General features: G+C 46.8%; 1 protein-coding gene across 11 annotated transcripts in view; it reads right to left on the reverse strand.

Annotated features, from left to right (window-relative positions):
- TENM4 (teneurin transmembrane protein 4) overlaps positions 1-23071 on the reverse strand; it is a 545270-nt gene that overhangs the window by 33754 nt on the left and 488445 nt on the right. For 8 of the 11 annotated variants that reach the window (XM_060176742.1, XM_060176743.1, XM_060176736.1 and 5 more), the window contains 6 exons: positions 22743-23010; positions 15146-15289; positions 13376-13625; positions 11492-11512; positions 4689-4921; positions 1020-1174 (listed from right to left, as the gene is read on the reverse strand). In XM_060176742.1, the coding sequence (XP_060032725.1) occupies positions 1020-1174; positions 4689-4921; positions 11492-11512; positions 13376-13625; positions 15146-15289; positions 22743-23010 (1071 nt within the window). The remainder of the gene's footprint in view (positions 1-1019; positions 1175-4688; positions 4922-11491; positions 11513-13375; positions 13626-15145; positions 15290-22742; positions 23011-23071) is intronic. The other 3 variants (XM_060176746.1, XM_060176739.1, XM_060176741.1) reach the window with 1 other exon arrangement.

Raw genomic sequence — 23071 nt, forward strand, 5'->3', positions numbered from 1 at the left:
ACTCTACCACTTGAAGAATATGGGTCTGGCAGTGGCAAACTCCTAGCTATGATGACAGAATGCGAACTCAGGCCTACAGGGATGCAGAGGTTACACAGGCTCCTGTACAGAAAATAGGGCCCAGATCAAATCGATGGGGTTTACAGTTAACAATATTTATATACTTTTCCCGTATTTGGGAGCCACTCTCTTCCCTGATACAGCTTCCTAGTCCTATGTCCTATTTCCAACTCTGCCATCATCTTCTCAGACTATTTCTTTGGTCTACCATGCTTCAAGTTAGCTGTCAGGAGCAGGCAAAAATTAGTAAAGTCATGGGCCTCCTGGAATATACCTAAAATAAACCTACTAACTTTTCCCAAAATGGAGACCCCAAATCTCATGTTATATTCTTGCCTTTAGGTTCTTGATTATTAAATTTGTTCTCCCTTATATCTAAATGGTTTTTCAGACACCAAGTTTCAGCTGCTACCATGATGCCAACTTCCTTGAGCAGACAATCTCACCAATGTATTCTGAAGTCCCACCTCCCCAAATCCTTGCCCAACTAGGGAAAGACAGAAACAGGCTGGGAGTATAGATCAACCTGCCAACACCCATGTTTAGTGGACAAGCAATTACAGAAATCAGACCTTCCACCTTCTGCACCCCATAATGATCCTGGGTCCATGCTCTCATAGGGATTAAGAATAGGAAAGCTTTCAAGGGAGGGGACGGGATATGGAACTCTGATGGTGGGAATTTTACCCTTCTTATCCTATGGCCTTGTTGATATTTTTAATTTTATAAGTACATTTTTTTAAAAAGAAAGAGAACAGGCAGCATACAGATAACCTTAAGTGTTTCAAAGAAGGGGTTCAGGTGGGTACAGACTAAAATTTGTACCACGTGTAGCTCTGTTGCCTCTGGCATGTCCTGGTCATGTTTCTTCACTGCCTCCCAAGTTTCTGTCTGTCACCCATGTGTCACCCTAGCAGTGACCTCCCAGTCCCAGGAGGGGCAGAGCAGGTTGTTCTCACCTGAGAAATATCCATGACAGAGTCACAGCTGAGTGGCCGGGCCGAGGTGAGGTCGTTGGAGCCCAGGAGGGTGGAGATGACACCGTTCTGGTCAACACGTCGGATCATGGTGCCGTCCACAAAGTAAATCATCCCAGCCTTGTCCACAGTAATGCCTGTGGGCACAGAAGCCAGAGCTGGCATCAGCAGTGGAGGGCCAGCAGCCATTCACCCATGGAGCCCTGTGAAAGCAGCTCTTCCCCAAGTGGGCATTAGAACCCAGGTCTTTGGCAGCTCTAGGGTGTTGGTCCATTCACTTTTCTGCCTCTGAAGACAGTTACCTGTCACCTTAGTAGCTCCCAACCTGAACAGGACGTAACAGATGTTGGCTAGGTTGTGGGATAAAAGGAACTCTGTTCCACTGGTGGTGGGAATGCAAACTGGTACAGCCCCTTTGGAAGGAAGATTGTAATGGAGTTACCTTATGATCCAGGGATACCACTCTTAGGAATTTATCCAAAAGACACTCAAACACTAATTAGAAGGGACATATGCACCACTATGTTCATAGCTGCATTATTCACAATAGCTGAAGAGTGGAAGCAACCTAAATGACTGGCTAAAGAAGTTATGGGATATATACTCCATGGAATACTACTCTGCAATCAAAAAAATAAACAAATTATTTTGTGTCTTTTGGAATAAAATGTGTGGAAATGGAGAACTATAAGAAGGTAAAAGACAACTACCAGCTGTTTTTTTTCTCAATATGGAATCTAGAGAGTTGAAACACATTGAACTTGTGAGAAGGAGGGGAGGAGGCGAAGAGGGGGAGGAGAGAAGGAACAGGAAGCAGCTAACCGGTCTCTCAGACTGTGAGAGCTATGGTGTTATTTTTGGAAAGATGGGTCACAGAATTTTGGTGGTTACAGTGTAGAACCATACCTTGTAATCTTTAAATCTTTTAAACCACTAGTGAAGATCACATTAAAATATTTAAAAAGATGGTGTCAGAAGAGCCTTTGAGAGGTGGAGGCACAGGAAACAGAAAGCTTTCCGGGTGTCTTACTTGGGGCAAAATTCTTCCCTTTCAAATGTCAAGTTTCCTGATTGCCTGGATAGTAGGTATTAAAGATCCACCCAACACTAGTTAGTTTTGTCAGTGACTTATGAGCTAGGAGAAGGTGACCAGAACTTCCACACCCAGGGGTGTCCAGCTGGGTGGACACATCCTGGCCCCTGGCTGTGCTCCCTGCCCAGGTAGCACAGGATAGAAATTAACCACACCCTTTCAGCACAGAGACAGGGGCTTTTTTGTCTGTGGACTTGCCCTCCTCTCCCTGCTGTGGAGGCCAGCGGAGTGTTCCCTGAACAAATGCATTTCTTGTTGACAAAGTTGGCTGCACAGTAATCGAAGTGAGCTGGCCCCTGATTAATTACTTCATTTCCCCCTCCTTTTGTGCTAAATAGACGGACAGCTTTCCCCGCCCTGTTGCAAAGTGCCTGCATATTGTGCCACCCTTGTCATTTATCTGGGCTAATTACAGGCTTGGGTGCAATCTGCCACCACATCGTGTGTGTGTGTGTGTGTGTGTGTGTGTGTGTGTGTGTGTGTGTGTGTGTGTGTGTGTGTGTGTGTGTGTATGTGTGTGTATGTCTAAGAAAGACTTGGAGAGAAGGGAAACCTGTTTTCAATCTGAAAGGGTAGACTGTTGCCAACAGAGGGGTCTCCAGAATCATTTAGTTGGATCTGTTCACTTCATAGTGGGGAAACTGAGGCTCAGAGGAGGGGGCAGAGCTAGTGATAGCAGAGGAGGGCCAGGCCCCAGGGATCCTCAGGGCAAGCCTACTGCTCTCCCCACTCTCAGCAGGTCTCTCAAGAGCAGGGTGTGGGTACCAGCATACCCGCCTTACAGTTACCACAGGATAATCCAGGCCAATGGGAGAGATGACAGAATACAAGTCACCCATGAAGGGAATCAGACCACAGAGCTTACAATAGGATCACTTCTCACCTCATCCCTGCCTCACTAAGTGCCCTAGAGCCTGAGAAAACACCTAGTCTGTGCTATGACTGTGCAGCCTATCACCAGCTCACAGGTGAGAGAAATGGGACGCAGAGAGGCAAGTCCACTCACCCAAGGCCACACATGAACTGTTCAGTGGCTGGTGTCTCCATCTGAACACAGCACTGATTGATGTCACTAGAGTGACATGTCTGCTGCCATGTACCAGCCGCGTCTTGCCAGCCAATGTGGTAACCATTCGTTCACTCAGCTGGGAACACTGGATAGAGGAGGAGGGGCCCTGGAATCTGATCTAATGATACAACTACTCATGATGTTTAATAGGCTACCATAAGAAACACTTTAAAATGGACCTTTAGAACAACAGCCCTGGGAGGCAGATGCAGAGGGTATTATTTCTTCTACTGCCTCTAGGACTTCACAGCCCTTTACTTTGTTTTTTAAATAGAGGCAGAAAAAAGGGGTGTGGGGGGGGGCTGGGTTCCAAGCTGGGTGTCACATGGCAAAGCAGCATGGGAGGCACTGCCGCCTTGTTCTTGGAGGGGGACTCTGAGGTTTGCACACAACAGCGATTGCCTTTAGGAGTTGTAGCCCAGTGAGTGCCCTGCTCATGGCTGTCTAGCCACAAGGATGGCACCCCCAGTGTCCACCAGACACGCCAGGTCTCTCTGCTCTCACGGGAATACTTCTCCTCATCTAATGTGTCACAGTGAGGCCTGCCCATACTATATTGATCTGGCTACCATGAGCTCAATTAGCAACCAGTGTGCTTTATACTCACTAAATCTTTGTGAGTAAACATATGAAAACCCATACATTAAGAGGCCCAATTCTCTGAAGTACCCAAGTAGAAACTCAGAGCTGCCATGTCCTGCATGTGAACAAAGACAAGCATGACATACTGCTGTGGTTTCTTTTTTCTTTCTTTCTTTCTTTCTTTCTTTCTTTCTTTCTTTCTTTCTTTCTTTCTTTCTTTGACAAATTGACATGGCAACACAAATAAATGTACAGTTAAACAAAAATTTTAAAAAACACATTGGATGAAATACTATACAGCCACAAAAATAATCACACGAAGCCTATTTCATGGCAGGAAGGAGCATTCTGATATATCAGAATGTGTGTGTGTGTGTGTGTGTATATGGTATACACATGAACAATTAGGAAAAAAGACTAGGAACAAAGACATGAAATGTAAATTGAGGTCATTCTTTTTTAATATTTTGTTTATTTATTTCCTTTTTGCTGCCCTTGTTTTTTATTGTTGTAGTTATTATTGTTGCAATTGATGTTGTCATTGTTGGATAAGACAGAGAGAAATGGAGAGAGGAGGGGAAGACAGAGAGAGGGAGACAAAGAGAGACACCGGCAGACCTGCTTCACCACCTGTGAAGCAACTCCTCTGCAGGTGGGGAGCCAGGGGCTCGAACAGGAATCCTTATGCTGGTCCTTGTGCTTTGTACCATGTGCGCTTAACTCACTTCACTACCGCGTGACTCCCAATTGGGGTCATTCTGACAGTTGGGACTGTGATCATTTTAACTCTGCTCTGTACAGTTCTTGGCATTTACATTATTATTGTTATTATTATTGCTATATGTAGTTCTTCTGGAAATGAAAACAAACAGATGTAACAGGTAGAGTTTGTTGAGCCAGGCCTTACCTCTGGGGTTGGTGAGTGTGGCTTCCGTGGCCTTCCCACCATCCCCACAGCGGCTGTCATCAAAGGGCAGGCACTGGTCCCCTGTCCCTGCCACCACCTCAGCATTCTTGACAAGGTCTTTCACCACCACAGTGGATTTGATCTTGAAGACCCTCCGGCTGCTGGTGTCAGAGAGGAAGACGGCCCCACTCATGGGGTCGGTGGCCAGGTAGTACTTGTGTGCTGGGCTGTGACTGGGGGACAAGGACAGAAAGAGGATGAGCATGCTCCCCTTTCCCATTCTCCTGGTCCAGCCAGAGGGGCAGAACTCAAACCCAGCAACAGAGTCTGTGAGCAGGTGACCCTGTTCTGGTACATGGTTGCCCCATTGCTGAACCCTCTCTCTCATGGTTGACCTCACTCCCCCTCCCACCCAACTATTTATGCAAAGGCATCTGGTCAAAGACTGCAAGGCCCAGCCTGGCACCACAGCCACCACAGGTGCTACATTCACACTTCCTTAAAAAATGGCCATGGAAATGTGACCTGCAAATTCATGCCAGATACACACGAGGGATGACTTTAAAAACCACTCTGAAAATTGTAAACATCAGCCTTTCCCCCAGAGAGTTCTTCCAGCAGCCCCATGCTCCTCTTGGGTGGCACCAATAAGCCCCTGGCAGGCCCAGTTTTGCATGAGCTATCTGTGAACACACCCTCACAGTATCCATATCCGGTGCCTAAGAGTCTCCCTCTTGTGGTCACACATAGGAATTGCAGGCATATCTTGCAAGAGGTGTACTATGCAAAGACACAAAAGCAAAAGAAAAGTCCTGACAAGGCTGCACTAGCAGAGGAAAGGGACGGAGTTGGGCTTGACAGAGGCAACACAGAGACCAGGCACTACCTCTCTGCACATGGCAGGAAAAGCATTCATACTCTCAGATTGGGCTGGACCGCAGGGCTAGTTCTGTCATTTCTAGGTGAAGACAAACCTGGAAATTCCTCCAACTTGCTAAACTTTAATTCCCCTTTATCTATAAACCAGACATGCCAGCAGCTACATTGATTATGTATTGGGAAACCTGAATAAAACCACAAAGGAGGACTGTGGGGCTTAAGACCTGGATGCGATAATCATTAGTTAGTCATTATGCCTGTTTCTCCCAAGTCCAGGCTGCAGCGTTGGGCCCCCAAACATTGGGATGTGCTCATCCCTGGTCCTTCCAGTGGCATTTCAGCATCTCAACAGCCCTCCCATGTCTGAGCAGCATTTGATTCAAAGAAATGGTTATGTTCAGGCGGATGACACAGCACTAGCCACCTTCACCAGATAACAGGACTCAGACTCTTGGGGTGCATGTGTACACACACGCACACATGCATGCACACACACACACACACACACACACACACATGCACACACAGCCTCCAGGGTTATCACTGGGGCTCAGTGCTGGCACTACAAATCCACTGCTTCTGTTGGTCATTTTTTTCCTTTCTTTTCTTTTCTTTTTAATTGGATAAGACAGTGAGAAATTGAGAAGGGAGGGAGAAATAGAGAGGGAGATAAACACCTGCAGACATGCTTCACTGTTCATGAAGCATTCCACCTACAGGTGGAGAGCCAGGGGCTCGAATCCAGATCCTTGTGCTTAGTACTATGTGTGCTTAACTGGGTGCACCACTGCAAGATCCCGGACTTGTGATATTAATGGTTCCAGCTAATAGAATGCAGTGACCTGGGGCAGCTATGACCTTTCTGCTTTCCTGACCACTGCTGTGAGGTGAGGATGTGCATGTCACTTCTGTGTGAGTGTCACTTATGGTAAACCGGGGCTCTCCTCCTTGGCACAAACCTTGGGGATTTGATAGGCTGCCCTGTCCACTTGGATTGACCATCCAAGCTCCTAGTCACACCTTCTGCAGTGTCCCCAAGAAGTGCCACTTGTGGAGCTTCTTGGCTGGATGAGTCCTGGGAGAGAGTTGGCACTGGCAGGACTGTCCCCACTTTAGTGCCCAGGCTCACAGCTGAGTCTGGAGGTCAGTAGAGTGTCCAGGTAAAAGCCCATGTGTTGATCTTGGAAGATGTGGGTTCTGACCCAATGAAGCTCGCCTGGAATACCATTCAGGGCTGCAAACCCTCATGTCTCCACTCCCACTACTCCCACCATTTATTGTGGCACCACTTGACGCTGAGCAGATTCTGTTTCCTGTACCTGCAGAAAGTTCAAGCCTTCTTCTGTTTGATTGTCTGTCTCCTCCATTAGACTTTGAAGTCTCCTAGGGCAGGGGCCAGCTGGGAGCCCCTGTGCTAAGCTCTGGGCTACATCTGAGGGCTAACAAGCCAGTAAGCAAATACTTGACTGGGAACAGATGCAGGAGCTCAGAGTGAGGGCTCTCAAACATGAGGACACAGCCCAGCAACCTGAAAACTTTTCATCAAAATCCTCCCATCATATTAGCAGGGCCCAGACCACTGTACCTTTATGATTTCTCTGGGGCCTGGGAGAAATCACAGTGGTGGCGACAAGCAGGACTCACACGCCTTGGGCCCTTAGTTCGATCCCCAGCACCGTGTGCCAGAGTGATGACCGAGAGTCTCAGGAGTGGCCCAGGTTGCTCCTCCTGCTCCCACCTGCAGAGCTTTGAAATCCCTGTGCCTCAGGGTGTGAGAGGGGAGAGAGCTAAGAGAGGCACTGAAGGTGTGATTGCAGGAGTTAAAGAGCTAAAACCATGCCTCAAGCTGCCCCCCTTTCTGAACAGTCTGGGAAATTTCCAGCAAACCCAGGAGTCTCTCAGAACAAGTGATTATCTGTTCTGAGGTGAGGGCTTTCCCTTTGTCCTCAAGGGAGGGTGCCTTGTGCAGAGGAGCAGCTGTGATGTTTGTGGACCCGAAACACCAGGTCTTGAAGCTTCAGCAGTGGAGCCATGGACAGCATTGCAGAGATCAGCTCGCCACAGTCCTGGGAGAAGACCCCTGGCAATTTGTGAAACCCTGAATACCCCAGAGCCTGTTTTTCCATTTGAGAAATGGGAGTAAAAGCATCTACTTCAAAGGCTCTTTATATAATGCTGTGATGCCATGTCATTGCATTCACTTTTTTTCTTCTCAAAAAGAATGTCTAGCTGTAAACATATTGCCTGTTCTATCGAGAAACATACACGCCCAATACATGGGAGCCTCTGGAACATTTATTCTTGCATAATGGAAAAGTCAAGTATGTCAGATTTTGTGTGGTGCTGTTCCCTGATTCCGGGGGGCGGGGGGCACCAATAGGGCACTGTGGTAAGAGTCAGCTTCTCCAGGCAGTTGGGTGAGTTAAGTTCCAATGGACTTCAAAGAGATCTCTGTGGCCTTACAGAAGAAATTCAAAGAGGCAAGGATCGGTTTTTAAATTTTCCTGAGGGGACACATGGAAGGAGACTCAAGATGAGGGGTCCCAGCATAAGGCAAGGAGGTAGAAGGTGAGGTTGGTTCTGAAACTGAAAAGTACCAGATGGGGTCAGCATCTACCCTGGGGACACATGCAGGCCAAGGGGCATGTGGTCCTGGTGGCAGCTAAGCCTGTGGATGCTCCTGGATCTAGGGGCCAGGGTTCTAGATTCTTATTTTTTTTTTAAAGTTTCTTTAAAAAGTTTTTCTTGGGAGTCGGGCTGTAGCGCAGCGGGTCAAGCGCAGGTGGCGCAAAGCACATGGACCGGCATAAGGATCCCGGTTCGAACCCCGGCTCCCTACCTGCAGGGGAGTCGCTTCACAGGTGGTGAAGCAGGTCTGCAGGTGTCTATCTTTCTCTCCTCCTCTCTGTCTTCCCCTCCTCTCTCCATTTCTCTCTGTCCTATCCAGCAACGACAACAACAATAATAACTACAACAATAAAAAAACAACAAGGGCAACAAAAGGTAATAAATAAATAAAATAAATATAAAATTTTTTTTTCTTTATTTTAGATAGAGAAATTGAGAAGCAAGGGAGAGAGGGGATAGAGAGAGAGAGAGAGAGAGAGAGAGAGAAGGAGAAAGAGAGAGAAAAGGAGAAAGAGAGAGAGGAAACTATAGCTCTGCTTCACTACTGGTGAAGCTTCCCCCCTGCATGTGGGGACTGGGTGGCTTGAATCTGGGTCCTTATGCATTGTCAAGTGTGCACTCAACTGGACGTGGCACTACTAGGCTCTGGTTTTAGACTTTCCTTTATGTGTTTTTCGCTGAGGTGGGCACTGAGGCTCAGAGAGGGGAAGGGATTGGCTACTATCTAGGTGCCTGTTAAAACCAGGAGAGGAAGCCAAGTTTTTCAGTCCTGACCAGCCTGGGGAAGCCAAAGGGTGGAGGAAACTCCATTTCTCTCCAATCCCACTCTAGGTAACTCTGGAAGTAGATTCAAGCACCCGAGAAAGCAACAGATTGAGAGAGAGAGTCATAGACATGTCAAAAGACCAGAAATAAAAAGTCACCCAAATGTACTTCCATCAGCCCATACATGAGACCAGAAACCAGGCCAACCCCAGGCCACATGGAGAAGGTACAGCAACAACTGTGCCCAGCCAGGACCCAGCCAGTCCCTACCACTGCCTGAGGACTTGGCACTGAGCACTTAGCTGCCACATGCACTGTACTTTTGTGTTTCCCTAAAACTGAACTTGAGATCTTGCAGGTTCATTGTTCAGTATCCTCCATGCTAAGCCTACCACAATCTCTTTTTCTATTTCTCTGCCACCAAAAGTATGACTTCACTGAGAAACGACTACAGTGTCTCACTTCTGATAACCACACACTGAGGAGAATGCCCCCCTGTGCATGACAGAGCATGACCTTACACACCATGACACACACTTGCTCCTGCCTTTCTTCTTCTGTCTCCAGTTCTAGCTCCCTCCTTATAGGGACTGGGATTGCATCCTTCTTCAGGGAAGATGGACACAATGCCTCCATCCATCTGGGATGCTGCTGACAGTCATGTTCACTTTTTTTTTTTTTAAATTTATTTTCCCTTTTGTTGCCCTTGTTGTTTTTAATTGTTATAGTTATTGTTGTTGTTGATATTGATATCATTGTTGTTAGATAGGACAGAGAGAAATGGCTAGAGGAGGGGAAGACAGAGAGGGGGAGAGAAAGACAGATACCTACAGACCTGCTTCACTGCCTGTGAAGCGACCCCCCTGCAGGTGGGAAGCCGGAGGCTCGAACCGGGATCCTGACACCTGTCCTCACGCTTTGTGCCACGTGCACTTAACCCACTGCACTACCGCCCGACTCCCAATCATGTTCACTTTTATCACCATCATCACCCTCCTCAATCTTCCTGCCTGGCACAGTGCCCTTACAACTACCTCCTGGGGGCTTTTTCTCATCTGTAGTTAGAAGTCAAGGCTCAGAGGGAAGTTCCAAGCATTTCAAGGACACAGTCTGGGAGTGCCAGTTTCCTCAGTAGTCCTCAGTTGCCAGCTGGATGCACATGAGGACCCACGGCACAGGGTGGTTCGGGGATGAAATACTGCGGTTTATGCAAACCACTCCACGAAGCACTTAATTCTCTATGTGTGTTAGTCAATTACTAGTTCCTGATAATAGTGTATCTGGTCACTATATGAATGCTTTAGTTGCACAGATTAAGGGATAGTTGTTGGGAGATTCTGGATCTCTTTCCACCATCCTAAGATTTTCTTATTATCTCCACTTAGCAACCCTCCCCCCCCCCCACACACACACAAGCCACTTTGAGCTGAGTCACACTTGGTAGCTGAGAGTCCTCCCTGGGTGACACTGACAGGTAGTGCAAAAGGACACAGATATCTGTCTGTCTTTGGTGCATCTGGTCAGGCCACTCCTTGTTGGTATGCTTCTAATTCTGCTTTTAAAACCCCCTTCTGTTTCATTTGGTTTAATCCCCCCTGCATTCTATTTACATAACACTGTATTCTATTTACATAACCTCTGTTAATAAGCACCACCCTCCCTCCAGGGCATTGGTGGTTCAGTGGTAGAATTCTTGCCTGCTCCGCCCCCTCTCCTTGTCATACCCTGATTTTCACCAGTCACTTTTCTCTCCACCCTCTCTGCGTAGCATCCTGTTCCCACCCTACTGGGCTAGTATATTTATAAGGACAAGATTGTTGGTAGTTGTGTTAGTTTAGCTTAGCTTGGTATAGATTGCGCTGCGTCCTGCATGAATAAAGAGATTCTGCGTACAACCCAGCCATGAGTCCCGGGTCGTCTGTTACCCGCCCATGAAGCCAGCCTGGCGAAAACAACAACTCCTGCCTGTGGGTGGTGTCCCATGAGGCTCCCTGACAGACTGACTCTGTGACAAAGCTTCTGCCCTGTGGCTTGCACACCCTCTTCACTCTGAGCTGGCCATTGAGTGATTGCTGGGGGGCCCTGGCATCCCAGCCACCGAGATCCAGGTGCCTAGAAATCCTGAAGAAGAGCAAATCTGCACCCTCCCCTCCTCCCAGAGTCTCTGCCCGGCCGGCCTCGGTATTCTCAGGATCTCCCTCCATCACGGTCAGCAACACTCAGCACAGCTGGCACTGTCAGCCCGCTGATGCCAAGGCTAAGCAGACTGCTCCCGACCACTCTGCTCAGTCTTAAGTGTTCTCCTTGTCAGGCCCACAGGCGGCCAGAGCCCCAGGATGAAAGGAGCTTGGGCTCTCACTGCCCACCCCTAGGCTCACCAGTGACATTCCCTGGCTGTAATTCCACATTGGTCCCAAACACACAGAGGCCCCCTCACCCCCCAGCCCTGTGCGAGTGAAGCGTGCAGCTCAGCAGACAGACAACATGCAGCCAGGGAGAGGGAGAAGGCCGTGCTCTACTGGATGGCTTACCTATGTCTGAAATCTTTATTTCTGACACAAGACAGGAAGGCAGGAATAGAAGAAAGAATGAGTGTTAGCAGCAGGGTTGGAAGCATGATTAGCAGCCTGAGAACCTGACAGCAGAGCTCCTGTCCAACCCAGCTCCTGTCCACCATTGCTGTAGCAGCAACATGGATCCAATGCTCCCTGGATGTCACTTGTCGCTGAGCTCACAAGTGGCCACAGAGAAGAGGGAAGGCCCCGCTGCACCTGCACCCTTGCAGCTGACTGCAGGGAGCAAGAGGGGTGTGTCTGGCATCTCAGTCCTCTCTCCAGGCTGCTGATTCCCCCCAAATCTCCCTGCCATATCTGTGTGCACTGTGCCTGCACAAAGTCATCAAAACTCGCCCTTCTCCACACCCCCTAGTAGAACACAGCACTGGAGGGTGACTGTGGTTAGCAGAGGTGGTGAGTAAGACACAGGGTGGCGAGCCTGGGGACAAAGACAGGACAGCACATCCAGGTGATAATATGGAGATAAATCCATGTTTCTTTGTAGAGATCCCTTTCTCCTCTTTTCTCCCTTCACTATCTCCTGGGAGCCCCTCAACAGCTATGGAGGGGAGGCAGGGAAAATTGGATCTCTTATTAGAGGCATGTCCAGAGGGGAGAGGTCTCTCCTCTAAGTTGTACAACTTCATTGCTAAGTTAGGCTGACACACAGCCCTCTCCCCAGGCCCAAGGCTCTTGCAGTCTTAGAGAAGGCAGTGGGGAGATCAGATGGACAGTTGCCTGAAGAATCTCTTCTCCCATGACAGGTGTCTGCCCCAGGTAGGTACATTTGAAAGAGAAGCACAGAGGACAGCCTTTCCAGGGGCCTGACTCTTACTCTTTTGAAAGTCTGTTTTCCTGGGAGCTGCTGATTATTTTTGTGGCCAGCAATTTTCTCCTCCACTTGTGCACACATCTGGAGGAGGTGAATGCTAACCCTCCCTCTTGAGGGTTGTGTTGGCTGGGGTCCACCAGCAAGTCTTAACCCCTTCTACCAGGCAGAATCTCAGCAGCTACTCACCCCAGCGGATACTTGGATAAGGCTTTAAACCCAAGTGGTTCCTAGGGGGACATGGGACAGTCCTGAGGGAGACAGAGTTGCTGGTGGCCACTCGCCACCATAGAAGCTGGACCTTTAAGTTCCTGAGCCTCCCTTTTCCACTCTGTCAAGGGCTGCAGTAATCAGTGTTTCTTGGAGCGGTCATGCCAGGCAAGTGGCAGGAACCTTGAAACAGGAAACCTGCTTCACCCTGGATTTTCTGGAGGGTGCGCTCTCTAGTTCACAGGGACCCCAGCCCAAGCAGGCCCCTAAGGTGGATGGAAGTCACATGGCACAATTACCCTCTGAGAAGGGTGAGGGGGTTTCTGTACCTCTAGTTGTCACTGCTCTGTAAAGTTAGATGTCTCCCCACTGCCCCTTACTCAGACCTGCTGGGGAGGGAAAAGGCTGTCCTGGCTCTGTGGCACCTCGGGGAGAAAAGTATGAGGGCTTTGTCTGGGCACTGAGTAGCTGAAGGCAACTGCTGCTAGCTCTGAAGACAGCAAAGAATCCCTGCACTGGCCTTGGCCAGAACTCCAGCCCTTGCTCCTGTGGGGACTCCTGTGTTCAGTGCTGGGGCCCAGAAGGGAGACTCCAGGGCTCCCAAGAGGTCTAATTCTATGTCTCCTGCCAAGGGCAGCTGTCTGTCCCAAACATGGTCTGCCTCCAGCTCAACAGGTGGGAAGCAGCATCTGTCCTCCACCCCACACCTGAGCCCCCAGTTCACCAGAGGGGATGCAAATGGGCTGGATGCAGACAGCTGAGCTCTGCCCCAGTAGGCAGTCCCCCAGTGTCCACAGGGAGTCCCCAACCCTCATGCATACCTCAGCTCCAGGATGTTGGTGACATTCCCAGAGGGGAAGATCCTCCGGATGTAGTTGAAGTCACCCACGTAGAGGCTGCCGTCAGAGCCACAGGCCAGGGCCATGGGGGCCAGCAGCTTGTTGCCATCAGCAAGCCCATTGCAGCTGGGGCAGGAGATGCTCCTCCGGCGCCCATTGCCCATGACACTGCCAATGACAGGGGGCTGCTGGGACACGAACTGGTTCTCCCCGTTGCCCTTGTGCAGGATGCCTGGGTGAGGACGGCAGACAGAGTCACCAGGGAGCAGGGCATGGGGGCTCCTCTTGGCAGTGTCTCTGCCTCCCACGCCCACACTGCTCTCCGTGGGCAGCATAACCTCCATAGGGCTGGGAACAAGCTTAGGGGAGGGTGAGCCTTCTTCCTCAGTGCCACCTACAAGTTCCCTTCAGCTTCTGTCCCATGGAATCTACTTGTCCCTGTGGTGGTTGGTGCTTCCTAGCCATAGATATTCTGAGTTTTCAAAAAGATTAACTAATGAGAGAGGGAGGAACAGAACCAGAGCATCACTCTGCCACACAACACCAGGAATCAAACCTGGAACCTCATACTTTCAAGACCAATCTTTTATCCACTGTGCCACCTCCCAGGCTGCCATATTATGATCTTTTGTTTTGTAGAATAGCTTAAACATCTCATCAGAGAGCCACCTGAAACACAGACCATCCAACCATACTATAAAGGTGTTCAGGGGGTAAAGTGCAACGGCTGCACGTGCATGGGGCCCTGAGGAACTCTAGCTGTGGAGACATGAATGTAATTAGCATACGGCTGACATCAGCCTGATGAGCATACTGCAGACTTATGCAAACCCACAAGGGATTGTGGGTTTATAGGAAGTTATTTAAGTGAGTGTCTGACAGAAATTGCTCTCTGCTCCTGCTGCCCTTACCTGCTGGCCTTCTCCCGGGCCCCCGCCATGCTGCTTCCCCTGGGACCTGAGAACATGTAGCCAAGCTCTGGTAACTAGCTTATGGCCATCATGACTAGCTGATCTTTGCCCCTTTACCTATTTGCTATACCTAAATAACTCACAATGTAATAAACCTCCTCTTTGTTTAAACCACAGACAAAGCCCATGAGAAGCTTTTTATTTTTTTAATTACTATACCTAGCACTGCCCATGCTTGAGAAGAGCAGAGCAGAGCAGAGCAGAGCAGAGTTGTGAGATTTAAATGCCTTTCCCTCTCTCATAAATAATGGATCTTAAAAAATAAAATCCAACTGGTGTCACTTTAAGCTATAAATCTCTCAGTGGCTTGACTCTGGTCTCTGGAAGAAGCAAACATCCTGGTCTTCCTACTCTGGGCTCCAGGCTGGTCCCTCTATTCTGGTTTGTGCTCACACCATCAGGAGAGTTCTCCCAGCTACTCTGCTCCATTTTGACACAAATTTCATCAAGTCAGCAAATGCTCCATGGGTGCCTGTCCTGTGACTGAGCAGTGAGGCTATGGGTGGAAGGCAGCTGTGTCCAGTGCAATTTCCCTACTGTGATGTGGGTGGGGCAGCAGGACATTCTGGGAACTTGACATGTAGGCTCAGTGAGCAGGCTTTCTAGAGGTAACCCCTGCAGATCTATAGAAGAACTGGGCTTTATGTCAAGTAGAGGAAACACTCTGGGCAGCATTCTCGCAGAGGACTAGTGGCACATGAACCCAGGTCATCTGACAGGACAGAAAGGACAGGAGATGAAGCCATGTGTTGCCTGCTCCAGGGAATCTGCATCAACCTACCACTCTGGATGTTGAGAGCATGATGTTTGTCCAGGTTCCAGCCTCCCAGCTTGGAAGCATCGACTTCATAGCCCTGAAGCACCGCTGTTCTTTTTTCCCACAGGATCAGGTCCGGGCAGGATTCATACTCATAACCCACGGACACTGTGTAAAGAACATGAAGGACATAGTGAGCAAAACTCTTCTGCTTGATTTTTGAAGAAAAGAAGAGAAGAATCCTATATCTGATAGGGAACCAAGTTTATGTACAATTCTAACTTAGGGATGCCAAGCCCTAGTGTGCATGCACATATATTATTAAGAGTTTTTGTATGCTACCAGAAGAAGTTTTAAAATATACTGAGACTTCCAGAGGTGTGGCTAAAGAGTAGCAGCAGCTGCTTTTTGCTCTCCCTGCTCAACTAGGAATAGCAAAGAGGATCATCTGAGAACACAAGATAAAACTAGGATCACTCCAGGAACCCATCAAGCCACGGGTGAGTGCAAACGTGTGTGGTTCATGGACAGAGGGACTTAACTAGCGATTCCTGGGGCTAAAAGTCTGTACCAGGGGTCGGGTGGTAGTGTAGCAGGTTAAGCACATGTGGTGCAAAGCACAAGGACTGGCATAAGGATCCTGTTCGAGCCCCTGGCTCCCCACCTGCAGGGGGTTGCTTCACAAGTGGTGAAGCTGGTCTGCAGGTGTCTATCTTTCTCTCCCCCTCTCTGTCTTCCCTTCCTCTCTTGATTTCTCTCTGTCCTATCCAACAACAACAACTGCAATGGCAACAATAATAAAACAACAATGATAAACAACAAGGGCAACAAAAGGGGAAAAAATAGCCTCCAGGAACAGTGGATCCATAGTGCAGGCACTGAGTCCCAGCAATAAACCTGGAGGCAAAAAAAAAAAAAGACTGTACCTAGTTGGAAGTGGCAGGTGCCAGTTTGGCAGTCTGCCAGTTGAAACACCACTTCCAGTCTGAGTTTTATCAACAAAAAAAATGCTGAAGGGAGAAGAACTTAAGACTCACCAGTTTACAGCTATGGGTCTCCACTGCTGTTACCTCTGAGGGGCTGGAACAGTAGCAAGGAATTCCTACACTGACATGGGGGGAGCTGGCTGGGTGACTCAGGAGAAAATCTACATTCCCAGTGGTCAGGAGGTGTGGCTATATAGTAAGAGCCTGTTCACATTGTTCTCATGATAAATTAGAAAAAAGGATGAGTAATTCCTTCAGAAATCAGAATTTATTCAGAAACACAGGGCCACAGAACACAGCTCAGGTCAGCTTCTGCTGGGTGTGGGGCAGGGTTTAGGCCCAGAACTTCAGAACCTTGGGGCATGAGAGTGCTTTGTATAACCACTCTTCTATTTAACCCCCACCCTGTTTTATCTCTTGGTCATAAGTGATTAAGCTAAAATATCTACTTATAGCTAAAAAGGCCTCAGCTTCCCATAGACTGCAGAAAAGAGAAAGAACATAAGAGAGTTTATCAGCCACTGTGCTTCACCTCAGGAACTGAGATAACATTAAGACAACCAGTAATTTCCACAACTGTGAACTCTTCCTACCTTAATTAGACACAAGTCAATCCAGACAAGTGTGATTAGTGGATTGAAAAGCACTGAGAGAGGTACTTCACAACACACCAAATACAATGGTTAAACCAAGAAGAAACATTAGAGAAACGAACTAGGACAAAAGTCCAGATAAAACCCCCAAAAGATAGAAGCCCATAAGAATGAAGACAAAATCCAAACACTAGTTGGTGCATTAATCACAGGAGTGAGGAAAGTTTTTGAATGTAATATCATCAGAAAATGAGATTCTGAAAGAAAACACTCATTATTATCTCAAGGTAACCAGAGGGCTGAAAACTGAAATAGCTGAACGAAGAGCACAACTAGCTGAACAAGCTAATACAGTATCAGAACAGGGTAACAGAATAGTCGATCTTCAGAAAATAACAGAGGGGAGAGAAAGAACAGAATAAGTGAGACAGAAAACGAAACTAGCACAATCTAGGAGGAGTTAGAGAAAACTAAGAAAGAAGTAAGAGATCTCAAAAGAAATTAAGAGATATTGAAAACAACAACAGAGACATATGGGATGACTTTAAATGAAGTAATATATGCGTCATTGGCTTGCCAGAGGAAGAAAGAGAAGAAGGGGAAGAAAGCATTCTATAGGACATAATAGCTGAGAATTTCCCTGCTTTATATAAGATAAAAGATATAAAGGTTCAAGAAGCCCAGAGTGTCCCAAACAGAATTAACCCAGACTTGAAGACACCAAAGCATATCATATTTAGTATGAAAAGGAATAAGGATAGGGAAAGAATCTTGAACACTGAAAGAGAAAAACAGAGTCACCTACAGAGGAAAACCCATAAGATTAGCAGCAGACTTCTCCACACAAACATTATAGGCCCAAAGAGAATAGCAAGATATATATCAAGCTCTCAATGAGAAAGGCTTTCAACCAAGATTACTGTATCCAGGAACTATACTATCATTCAAACTAGATGGAGGCATAAAAACCTTCTCAGACAAGCAACAGTTGAAGGAATCAACTATCACCAAGTCTTCCCTGAAATGTCTGTTATAAATATGTCTTCTTCTGAAATGTCTGTTATAAATATGCAATATATCAGAATACTCTATAAGTTTACAATAATGGCATTAATATATCTTCAATATATAATATCAATAAATGTCAATGGCCTGAATTCACCATTTAAAAGGCATCGAGTAGGAAGATGGATCAGAAAACACAACCCAACCATATGCTGTCTGTAGGAATCCCACCTAACCCAACAAGACAAACACAGACTCAAAGTGAAAGGGTGGGAAACAATTATACAAGCCAATGGACCACAAAAAAGGGCAGGAATAGCTATTCTTATATCTGATGCAACAGACCTTACAATAAATAAAATTTAAAAAGATAGGGATAGACATTACTTAATGCTCAGAGGATCAGTCAATCAAAACCATCATTATTAACATCTATGAACTCAGTGAGAGGCCATCTAAATACATCAAGCATCTACTGAAAGACCTGCAGCAATATATTAACAGCAACACAGTCATAGTAGAGGATTTCAACACCCCACTCTCTCAACATGACAGATCATCTAGGCAGAAAATTAATAAAGAAACGAGGGAACTAAATGAAGAGATAAATAAACTAGTACTATTGACCATTTCAGAGTCATTCATTCCAAGAAACTGGAATACACATTCTATTCAAGTCCTGATGGGTCATTCTCAAGGATAGACCATATTTTGGGCCACAAAAACAGTGTCAACAAATTCAAGAGCACTGAAGTCATCCCAAGCATCTTCTCAGACCACAGTGGGATTACATTAACACTTTACAACAAAAAAAACCACTTTACAACAAGAAATTAGTAAAAGTCCCAAAATATGTACACAACAATGGGTCAAAAAAGGAAATTAAGGATAAATGAAAATGTTTCCAAGAATTCAGTGAAGATTAAAACAAAAATAAACCAATGGGACTACATCAGATCAAAAATCTTCTGCACAGCAAAAGAAACCAATACCCAAACAAAGAGAACTCCCACAGAGTGGGAGAAGATCTTTGTATGCCATATATCAGACAAGATCCAAAATATATAAAGAGCTCACCACACTCAGAAATAAGAAAACAAACGACTGCATCCAATAATGGGAAGAGGATATGAACAGAATATTCTCCACAGAAGAAATCCAAAAGGCCCAAAAACATATGAAAAAATGATTGTCATTGATTGTCATAGAATTGCAGTCATTGATTGTCATAGAATAAAAACAACAATGAGATACCACTACACTCCTGTGAGAATGTTATACATAAGAAAAAAATAGCAATAACAAATGCTGGAAAGGTTATGGGGACAAAGGAATCCCCCTTCACTGCTGGTGGGAATGTCATTTGGTCCAACCTCTATGGAGAGAAGTCTGGAGAACTCTCACAAGGCTAGAAGTGGACCTACCCTATAACCCTGCAATTCCTCTCCTGGGGATATATCCCAATGAACCAAACACAACCATCCAAAAATATCTGTGTATACCTGTGTTCATAGCAGCACAATTTGTAACAGCCAAAACCTAGGTGTCCAACAACAGATGAGTAAGTCATGGTATATATACATAATGGAATACTGCTCAGTTATTACAAATGGCGATTTCACCTTCTTCATCCCATCTTGAATGGAGCTTGAAAGAATCATGTTAAGTGAGATACCTTAGAAACAGAAGGATGAATATGGGATGATCTTACACATAGGCAGAAGTTGAAAAATAAGACCAGAAGGGAAAACAATAAGTAGAACTTGGACTGAAGTTGGTGTACTGCATCAAAGAAAAAGACTCTGGGGATGGGATGGAGGAAGGTTCAGGTCCTGGAACATGATGGCAGATGACGACCTAGTGGGGGTAGAAAAACTAAAAACTAAAAAACTAAAAAACTATTGTATTTTACTAATGACTATAAACTATTAATCCCCCAATTTAGTAATTCAATATATGTTGAATACTAAAACATTTAAAATAAAGGATCCAGATGAGTCAATTCTGGGGAAATAATCTAACACAGCAATATGTATTTATAATTATTTATTTCAAAGATGGGGCTTTATTTATTTATTTAGGATACAGACAGAGAGAAATTGAGAGGGCAGAGGGAGGTATAGAGGGAGACACCTGCAGCACTGATTCACTGCTCATGAAACTTCCTCCCCTGCAGGTAGGGACCATAGGCTTGCACCTAGCCCTTTGTGCACCATCACCTGAACCCCTGGAGCAGTATTTATAATAATGAATAACTGAAGGCAACCCAAAGATTCACTAGGGGGCAAGAGATTGAACAAACTGAAGTGCACTGATGGGAGGAATATTACACAGTCCCTGAAAATAGTAGTTATGAATAATGGTTACATGGAAAATGCTCCTGGAATAATGTTAAGTGGAAAAGACTAATTATATATAGTACCATATTCATGCAAAAAAAGAAAACTTTACACAAGAAAATAAAATCAACATACATGTTAACAAGTAGGGGTATTTGTCTATAGAAATATGTATGCATTTATTTATTTATTTTTGATAGGACAGAAAGAAATTGAGAGGGGCAAAGGATAGAAAAAGAGAGATTCCTACAGCTCTGCTTCACCACTCATGAAGCTTCCCCCAGCAGGTGGGAATCAAGGGCTTGACCCTGGGTCCTTAACATGGTAACGTATTCTCTACTGGGTGAACCACCCCCTTCTTTGGGGGGCCTATTTATAGTATTTTTTTATTAAGGAACAAAATCAACACTATTTTATAGGGAACAAATTTAAAACCACATATAACGCACACAGGGAAAAGGAGCTCAGTTAGGATTTTTGAAAGCCAGAGAGTTCAAAGTTTAAACACCCTCTAGTTTGACTTCTGTTTCATCCATCCCCACAGCCTTAGTAGGTGAGGAAGGCAGGACCCCTGAGACTGGGTTTGGACATGCTCTGTTATGCCAAACAGAAAGTACATCACAGGTGAAGCAGGCATACCTGGCTGAGTGTGCATGATACCATAAGGACCTGTGTTCAAATTTCCAGTCCCCAACTGCAAGGGGAAGCTTTATGCATGATGAAGCAGTGCTTTAGGTGTCTCTCCTCCTCCTCCTCTTCCCCTTCCCTCTCTCTCTGTCATTGCTATCAGGGTTATTGCTGAGGCTCGGTGCCAGCAGTATGAATCCACCACTCCCAGCAGCCATTCCCCCCCCCCCTTCTTTCCAATTTTTATTAGCTAGGACAGAGAGAATTTAAAAGAAGACAGAGAGATAGAGAGAAAAGGACACCTACAAGCTGCTTCACTGATAGTGGGAAGCAGGGGCTCAAACCCAGGTCCTTTCACTTGGTAATATGTGCACTTAATTGGATATGCCACTGCCCAGCCCCCTTTTTTCTCTCCTTCTCTATCTCCCTCTTCCCTCTCATTTTTCTCTGTCCTATCAAAAAGAAAGAGAGAGGAATAGAGTGAAAGAGAGAGAAATAAAGAGAAAGAAAGGAAGAAAGGAAGGAAGGAAGGAAGGAAGGAAGGAAGGAAAGAAGGAAGGAAGGAAGGAAGGAAAAAGAAAGGAACAGCAGTGCAATTTCTTTCCAGGATCTTGCAGCATTTTTCCAGTGGCCAACAGCCTACCAATTTCTCAGACCAAATGGGTACCCATTCACATTTTTTCTCAGTGCCACACCAGATTAGTTTTGCTATCCTGATGGCAAGAGGTAAGTGCTGCTGGAAGATGTGGCCTTGAGTCCCATATGCTGGCCCCAGTGATCTCGGGACCTCAGCCCCTGAGGTCCAGTCCTAGTTCATCTGAGATGATGGAACAGACGGGAGCTGTGACTGCTTCCTGAGGGTGTTTTTGTGGGGTGGGGTGGGTCTTCCAAGGGGAAGACCTGGGAGAAATTTATTCCTGTTTCCTGCTGGTGCACCCTTGGGTAGCCACCTCACCTCTTTGTGCCTCAGATTTCCCAAGCAGAGCTGTAGAAAAATTTGAGGTTGTGAGGGTGACAGAGACACAAAAGCTTGGGCAACACACTGCCCAGAGTAGGTGTTCAACAGATACTCTGCTTCCCCTTCCTTCCTTTCCACAAAGCTCTCTTATGCCTTAAGGGATTCAGAAAGTCAAGGAAACTGAGGCAGGGTTCAGACAAGAAGCGTTGTCCCCAGCAGCGACTCATGAGCACTTGGCACTGCAGGTTTCCCCCTTTGTGATGGGGAAGTTCATGGTCAGTGGATGTGGGTGTGGAGGGCAGGGATAGACCCTTGGCTCTGTCTTTGCACATGCAGCCTTGTCCCATCGTGTACCACCAATTGTTTTTGTGATTTTTTTGTAAAACCCTATCCTTTATATTTTTGTCACCAGGGTTATCATCGGGGCTTTGTGCCTGAATGATCCCACCATTCCTGGAGGCCAATTTTTTTTTTTTTTGCCTCCAGGTTTATCTCTGGGGCTCGGTGCTTGCACTATGAATTCACTGATCCGGTGGCCATTTTTTCCATTTTATTGGATAGGACAGAGAGAAATTAATAGGGGGAGGGGGAGACAGGGTGAGAGAAAGATAGACACATGCAGACCTGCTTCACTGCTTGTGAATTGACCACCTTTAACGTGGGGGAACCACCAGGGCTTGAACCAGGATACTTTATATTATGTGGGCTTAACCTGATGCTCCTCCATCCAGACCCCCTTGAGGCCATTTTTTTTCTTTTCTTTAGAGAGCGTGAGAGACTGAAAGAGGAGAAGAGATACCATAGCATCTCTCACCACTTGCGAAGTCCCACCCCACTACCCCACTGTAGGTACTCCCATGTGGTTGCTAAGGGCTTAAACTTGGGTCCCTGAGCATGGTGACAAGTGTGTGCTTTAACAGGTGAGCCACCTGCCAACCCACCCCGCACCACTTTCCTTGACCACACTCTCCACCTTCAGGTCTATAAGCACATTCCTGTAGGTCACAGGTGGATAGGAAAACTCTGAAGGCCAGCCAAGCTTTAGGTGATGCTGGAAGGGAGAAGGTACAGAGGAGGAAACGCAGTGAACTGTCCCCAGGGAAGGAGGCTCACCGAAGGCTTCCGACAGCCCAAACACCTTCTGGTTGTAGACGTCTGTCTTGTCCCAGATGAAGTGGTAGGACAGGTCTGGGGCGGCAGCGAACCACTTCCGGAAGAGCCGGCCTTCCACTGCCACCATGAGGTGGACCTTCATGAGGTTGAAGGGAGTGATGGGGTGGGTGAGGCTGATCCTCAGGACCGCCTTGTAGCCTGCAGTCCGGCTGCTCAGGTAGCTGAGTCTCATCCTGCATCCGGGAATGGCCACTTCCTCCTGCAGAGCCTGGGAAGACGGGTGAGAGTGAGGGACAGTTCCAAGGGATAGCCATGGGCAGTGGCAGCAG

The sequence above is a fragment of the Erinaceus europaeus genome, chromosome 17 (assembly GCF_950295315.1).
Source record: "Erinaceus europaeus chromosome 17, mEriEur2.1, whole genome shotgun sequence".
Lineage (NCBI taxonomy): Eukaryota > Metazoa > Chordata > Mammalia > Eulipotyphla > Erinaceidae > Erinaceus > Erinaceus europaeus.